This window comes from Charadrius vociferus, unplaced genomic scaffold (assembly GCF_000708025.1).
Source record: "Charadrius vociferus isolate BGI_N301 unplaced genomic scaffold, ASM70802v2 scaffold176, whole genome shotgun sequence".
NCBI classification, from domain to species: domain Eukaryota; kingdom Metazoa; phylum Chordata; class Aves; order Charadriiformes; family Charadriidae; genus Charadrius; species Charadrius vociferus.
In genome coordinates this window covers 1,011,980-1,019,626 of record NW_009648961.1, presented here as the reverse complement: position 1 = coordinate 1,019,626, position 7,647 = coordinate 1,011,980, and the positions used below count along the sequence as shown (strand labels likewise).

Genomic DNA, 7,647 nt, shown 5'->3' with positions numbered 1-7,647 from the left:
CTTTCCCTTAGTCCAGTACCAGACTACATGTAGCATGTAACTCCGCAACCTACCGCAGACAGCGGTTCGTTACCCTGCACTCCCGTCCTCCAAGTGAGCTCTTTCAGATGTCAGAGAAATCAGGTCCTCATCAAGCAATGACTTGGTTCCCTTCCAGCTGGATCTGATAACATCCTTACCAGGCCAAAACATCTGTTCTGAAAGGAGCCCCTAGTAGAAACAGCTCCCCCTCCTTCCCACTCAGCACTTAAAAGTGCTGCTACACTTAAATACATAAATGGTGTTTATATACTGCTTATACATCAGTTGTACGCTGGGGAACAGATTGCCACAGCCCCCACACAGCTGCCACCTAAACCCTGCAGCTCAGAGCCTCTCCTTTTGGCAGTCTGAATCCACACATCTCTCTCCACTCGTTGCTTGTGCAACCTTCCTTCCAGCATCTCAGCACTGTCGAGGTGCTGGGAGCACCCTCTCACATGCAGGCTCCAGGGACCGTCTTCCGCCTGACACTGGCCAGGTTGTTTCACATGCAGCACCTAATCCGTAACAACGAACGCAGGACATGCCGGGTCACTGAGTCCAATACCCTCTAATGCTCACAGTCACGTCATATATGCTATTTCATAAAATGACCAACCTTCAGCTGAAAGCTGCTTAGATTGCTTGATCCCATTATCCCATTTATTGAAAGGTTATTTTAGAGTCTCATCCCTTTGATGGCTTGAATCTGTCTTCTAATTTCCACGCTCATTTTATCTCTGGGCAGTTCATACCCATTTGGATTCAGTCTCCATTCTGCTGAAGCTATTCCAGCTTGTATAAATAATTTATCTTTCATTGGGCCAAAGATTCAGAAAAAAATGGGAGCTTGACTTTGCAGTTTGGGTGCTCAGGATATTCACTTGGGATGCTTGCATAGATACATATTTGATTATTTTTATTAGGGGTTTCATCAGGAGACAGCTCACAAGAGAACAACCAGTCAGCCCAGTGACTAGGACATGTGATTTGGTTTAAAGCCCTACTTTAAATTTAATGTAACAAGGATTTTAAAATAGGTCTTTCATCTCCCAGTGAGCATCTAAGCATGGGGCAACGAGGTGAAGCAAAGGGGAGTCCCTAAGCTAACATTATATTTTGAATGAAGTGCAACTTGACAGGCAACCAACCACAGCACATCTACTGCTCCAGAAGGATCACCTCAGAAGAACAGACTGAAAGTAACCTCCCTCCATAGCCCTGGAGATATGGGCTAACCTACTGCTGGGGGGAAGAGTGCAATCTTTTACCCTTTCACAGTGGCTGCTTTAAGTACTTCCAGGGCCAGCATCCTACCTTAACTCTTATTCCCATGCCCACAGCTCTCCCCAGGCACTGCAGAGGAGTTGGTCTCCGGCATGCGGAGTGAGGGAGGTCACTAAGTGGATAGGTACCTAAAAGACTTAGCAACACCAAAGACCTTATGCATTTAATCCTGTGTTTTCATCTATGATTACACACTGACTAGCACAGTAAGACATTACTTTTGTGCAAATTGGTACAATTAAAAGAGGAAAAAGAAAGAAAGAAGAAGAAGAGGAGAAAGAGGAAGAAGAAAGAAGAATAAGAAAGAGGAAAGAAGAGAGAAGAAAGAAAAGAGAAGAGGAGAAAAATAAAAATAAAAAAAGGAAAAAAGAAAAGAGGAAAAAATCTTTTGAGATAATATTGTTCAGGGAAGCAGATCATATTTGGTTTACTACAAATACTGCCTTTTAGAAAAGCTTTTTAAATGGTCAGGAACAGGAACAGATAAAACACTAAAGGAGAGATGATAACAGGAAACTAATTATAAAAACTAGAAATAGCATATCCTAATAGCTCTACTGTAAATATATAATTGTTTTTCATTGCCATTTTTTCATCCTTTGGCATTTAATATTTTGCATTAATCACAACTTTCCAGTAATGGATTTGAGGATCTCTCATATTGAATACTGAAACTCTGCACCTAGCATGATTACAACTTTATCTATGTTAGCCAATAATAAAGCAAAGTCCTTCCTTTTTCCCTCTTTTGAAATTGTCCTCTTTCCATTCATGAAAAGAATTACAGTGGAGTTCTTACTTCACTCTAAGACATTTTTCTAAACTGACTATTTCATATACCTTTTGGGACCAGGCCACAAGTACAGGTGATACATGATGGCCAGGACAAATCAGATCTAGCATTGTGATTCAGACTTCTCCCTTAAAATCATACTTCCTGTGGCTTCCACAGAATCCACCTGCATAAAGTAATGCTATAGCTACTTCTTAATAGGGGACAGATTTTGGATGTTTCTCTTAAATATCCCTGGTGAAAGCTGCAAACTGCTCTATGCCTAAAACGGGCAAATTAGTGTCCTGCGGAGCAGTATTACACCATGGCACATCCTAGTATATTAATTAAAAAGTAGGGATTTAAAACAGTTTACCTCATTTTGACCAATTTAAAATCAGAGGCAAACAACTTTATATCATCTCTCAAGAGGGCCTCCTTTCATGACACAAGACTGCAGGGCACTTGACTGTAAACATGGGAGACGACCCTGGAGCTGTCCCTCTCCTCTCCAATGTGAAGCAGTTGCTTCATGTTAGACATGTATTTGATAAAATCTTCCTTTTATTGTCAGCTTAACCCATGCAAAGCTCTCAAGTTATGCCCAAACTTTTCAAATAGTAGTGTGCTTAATGAAGTTCCTTCTGGCACCGTGGGCATGTACAAATGTGTCTGTAATTTCACACCACTCTCTCTCTCATGCAGCCATCCATATTGTTGCCCACTTGATCAACATCGAGCGGTATCATACCAGCCAGTCGAAGGAAGCTGGGGAGTTACGGAATAAACTTTCTGGCCTTGGCAAAAGCCCAAATGAAAGCTACTTGAACCCAATCAGGACCTATGAAACGGTAAGCTGTCACTTTTTGGTTTTCCTCATCTAAAAAGTTTTCCTCTGTGGATTCTATTGTCGGTAAAACTGTATTTCAAAGCCTTTTAACCAGAGCGAGAAGGTGCTGCCAAAGGTTAACCTCAATTTCAGCTGAAAACACTTACTCAGAGCTGCAATTTTCAGGTTACTAAGCTCAAAGAAATGTCTACAGTATTTTAATTAGTTTGTCAGGAGACAGCTAGGGCGGAGGATATGGAGTGTTGTGAATAGTAGACAATGAAATAAACCTGCAAAGAATTTAAAAAAAAAATCTAAACTAAACTATCAATACACGGACGAAACACAACTTCTTTCCAGAAACAGAAAAAAAAAAAGCAAAAAACAAAACCCACAACAGCAATAGCACTTAACAGAATTTCTAGCACAGTTGCTATTTGTCTCTCCCCACGGTTGTGCAGTACCTTCCCAACCTGAGGGCCGATTCTACCCTGTTACATGTCGACTGTGGCTGCCCAGGGAAGAGCACGTGCAAAACCACCCTTGCTGCATATAGGAAGCAGTGCATGGGGAACCCAGTGCTGCTGTGTGCTCTCCAGAGCCAGGCAGGACTACGGGCATCTCAGCCTTGCACGTACATGGTTCTCCTTGCTTTGGGAAAAAAAAAGTGACTGTGTCTCCTGTCCATTTCCTTGGCTATCTCACATTATAAGCATTATAAGCTCTTCCTCATAATACTCATAACACAAAGAAAACCAGACCCATTTTGCAAGGTGTGCATGTAAAACATGCTAAAGTTAAGCAGCTTTTTTCTTTATTCCATTGTACTATACATCACATTAATGTTACATATTTGCTTCTGTATACTGTTATACACTGTTGTATACTGTTATATACTTCAGGGTTGAAATGGCCCTGATGAGACTCCCACATGCATTATTTCCACTCGTTAGAAAATTCCCACATAGCCAGCATGCAATAACAACTGCTTGAACATCGTGGAGTGGGGCTTTTTTGGTCCGTGGTGTGCTTCACTGAAACAAGAAACAAAGTAAGATCATGGCTGGACAACCATCCGTAGGATTCGATAGTACTTTTCCATTACAAGGCATTTTGTCCTACTTTTTCTCAGTTCCTTTCCAACTTAGATAGTGTGATTTTTGCATCTTTGAAAACAAACAAGTAAACAATTCTCAAGTTTGAAGAAAATCAAGCAAATTAATGGTCTCAATGGTATGAACATAAAAGTCTTGATGTTAGTGTTGAAGAAGTAGTTGGGTTTATCAGGACAGCAAGCCAAGGACTCAGCTCCAGTGTCTTTCAGTACCCCCAGTGCCCACTCTCACCGCACGCATGTGAGATGTTCCTCAGGAACAGAACAAAGCTCACAGCTCTGAACAGGAATTTACCATCTTTCAGTATGCCATTTTTTCTCCACTAAGCCTTCCCATGGTGATATAATTGTGAAGTAGGCCTCTAATTAGCATTAAGATCCTAAATACACTTGAGATGGAAGGCTAGCATTTTTTGAGATCCTTTTCCAGATTATTCACAGTAATACGACCCACAATTACCATCCAGTTTACAGCCTAGATTTTACTTTAACCTCTAATATTTATATTTCTTTTATCGCCCACTTGTGTCTCAGTAGCTACGCCCAGAATTAATAAATTGTTAAGGCAAGCAAATAAAAGATTGCTTCTAACTTCAGAGAAGAAAGTTCTGAGAAGAATTCAGGCCTCCTTTTCAGTTTCATCCTACCCCTGTAGTAGCAACGTACTAAGTGTCTTCGACATTTTTCCTTGTTTAATCTCAACATTCAAACTAGCCACTGTAGTGGACATGTTCAAAATATCACCTAGATCAATGCTGTTAAAATGTAATAGGATCTGAACACACTCTTCACAGGCACCAATTTGAAAATGTACTGTGTGCTGTCAAGTGTGAACACTTGAAAGAATGATTTTACTGTAAAAAGTGACTGTAAAATGGCATTGTGGAATTTTATCACCTCTAGGATTTCCATATCAAATGAGTGCACTTTACAAGTACAATACAGGGCTTTTTTTCTTCTAGTGTATTAAGCTATAGAACAAACTCAGCATCCAGAAGGCATGCTGAGCTCCTTCATTCCTGTGCATCAGCACCAGGAAAACAGATATATATGCTTTGCAGGCCAAATGGGGACTTCATTTACACTCAGCTGGAATATTTAGCTTGAGTCTCATCTTGCGTGTGAGATTTTTACTGCTGTTCTTCACGATTTGCACTTTATAACTGAGATCAGCATCTGACTGCTGTGTTCAAAATACATCTTCATTCTCACTTCAGTTTATTTTGGTGGGTTTAGACAGATGTAACAGACCTGTGCTGATGTCTGTGAGTCATGAACAAGAAGGAACACATTCTAGCCCAGCATATTAATGTTTCATCATGGACATGCATGAAATTGTAAATATGTCTTTTAAAAAATAAACCCAAGTATCATCCAGTGTATCTCCATGTAAATGTAAGGAACAGGTAAATGAGATATGCTATTTAGCTAAATGAGAGCATGCGTTTTTATACACCATTTCAGGGCTGCTAAAACCCCGCAAACTTTGAAGAAAAATAAGCACAAAACAGACCCACACCTTTATGGTTGCAGGTATCTTAGCACCTCATTTTATCACCCTCACATGAATAAGCTGATTTCTAGTGCTGTTTTGCTTATTATATCTCTAGGTTTAATATTCTAATTTCTCTAATCATTTTCCTTTTTTTCTGAAACACTTTTACATAAGCAAAATAGGTAAAAGTACCAATGAGACCATCTAATTACCTCCTTTCAGTTCCTGAAACAAATAAGTGGTAGCAAACATTTACACATCTGTCTGGGACAGCCTGAGTGGAAATAGAGCAGAGGGATGTTTTTCCATGCTCTTCTGTGGTAAAATGGAGATGTGCCTTGCCTCCATATCTTGTTCTGGTTTTGTTCCTATGCTGAAAATCTGTCTTAGATTTTGGCTTCATAGGTAATAGCAACAACAGTAACAACAGTAACAGTAACAGAAGTAGTAATAAAAATAACCATTATACCAACAATAACTATTAACACTAATACTAATACTTATAATGTATTGTTATTCTAGAACACAACAGGAGAGGTACTAACCACCGTAGCTGGTATAACTGGAGTTGTGATAACTGTGGCTTTAATTCTGATCATGACTTCATCCACCGAGCTCATCAGAAGGTCATGCTATGAGGTGTTCTGGTATACTCATCATCTCTTTGTGGTATTCTTCGTTGGTTTAATAACCCATGGTATGGGGTAAGTGTCTGCATAAACTACATGGGGTATATGTACACAGTTTGAGATGAAACACGATTCAAATCTATAATCCTGTGCCTTTCTATTAACAAACTGCTGGGATCTTTGCTTGGAGACAGACTGCAAAATGAAAGCATTTTCAAATTAAAACTCACCACTTTTTTGAGGATTAGAAGTGTTTTAGTTCTTTCAACCACTTTTCTACCATCTTAAAACCTGCGCCTTATCAATGCATCAGCCTGAATGAAATTTCAGCCCTGGGAACTGGCAGCATTACAGATTAGGAATCAAACCTTTATGAGTTCAAATTAATGAGGGATAGACCTTATGCTCATAGCTCTTGTAAGGTATTTTGCAAGAGAGCTTGTACAAGCTTGACAAGCTTTCCGCATGTCAGCTACCCTGTGGTGGATGTGCCTGTGCCCATGCTCCTCTGCATCCATAAACGTAAAGCAGTTTTGACCTTCTTTCTCTGTGGGGAAAAAAACCCCAAATTTCCTCACCATAGAGAAATATTGTGCAGTAGCAGTAGGCACTATATTACAAGCCAGGTTTAAATGACTACAGTAACAAACAACTCGAGTTTATGACTAACCCAGCCAGGTGGCTTTTACAGAGAGGGATGACTGTCAGGTTGCTGCTTGTCTCCCTGTTCCTCAGCACAAGAGGACGGTCCGTCCTCTTGGTATAGGGCTCTGGCTCTTACACGGAGGGACATCAGTCAGGGGAGCCTCCCTGAGAAGTTCATGGGTTGATAAATCCCCTGTGAGTGCAGAGTGAGAGCAAGAAGGTGCCTAGTGCTGAAACCATTTCCATCATCCGTTTCCAGCTCTGTTGACATTTTCTGCTTCTTCTCTCTTGTATGTTTTCTCCCATTTCCCTTTCTCATTTCTTTGCAATAGTGTTAATGTGAATCTACAGTGGTACGTTTACGTTACATTTTAATTCAGATAGGGAGTGCAGTTCTGAGGTAAATCTCGTGGTCCCCCTCACCTCCTAGGTCAGGCTTATACCACAGCACAATCCCTGGACTGTATAACACAGCATGTTTTGGGATGACACTACACTGATAGGAATGCATTTCTCTGTGCTGAGCACTAACGAGTGACCCATTCACAGGACCAAACGAGACCTAGTCCTAGGCCATAGATAGCCCTCAAGTGCAAGGCCCTCAACAAAGACTGCTTGGCTCCACAGATCTTTTCCTGCTGGCTATCTAGAGGACACATGGCCTCAAGCTGTAGTAAAGCTTTTCAGTTCTGAAGACAGTCACTTGGTGTTATCATAATACACTTTTTATGTCTGTTTCGTAAAACAGTCAGATGGTATTGTCCACCACCAAAATACGTACAGGCCACTACCCTTGGACACAGAGGAACTTCCACAGCGGTGCGTGCCTGTGCCTGCTGCCCGCAGGTACATGGC

The 7,647-nt window shown here is 40.8% G+C and overlaps 1 protein-coding gene across 1 annotated transcript in view; it reads left to right on the top strand.

Moving 5' to 3' along the window:
• NOX3 (NADPH oxidase 3) overlaps positions 1–7,647 on the top strand; it is a 39,382-nt gene that overhangs the window by 8,804 nt on the left and 22,931 nt on the right. Inside the window, exons 5-6 of the mRNA XM_009887611.1 lie at positions 2,786–2,931; positions 6,041–6,222. Of these exons, the coding sequence (XP_009885913.1) occupies positions 2,786–2,931; positions 6,041–6,222 (328 nt within the window). The remainder of the gene's footprint in view (positions 1–2,785; positions 2,932–6,040; positions 6,223–7,647) is intronic.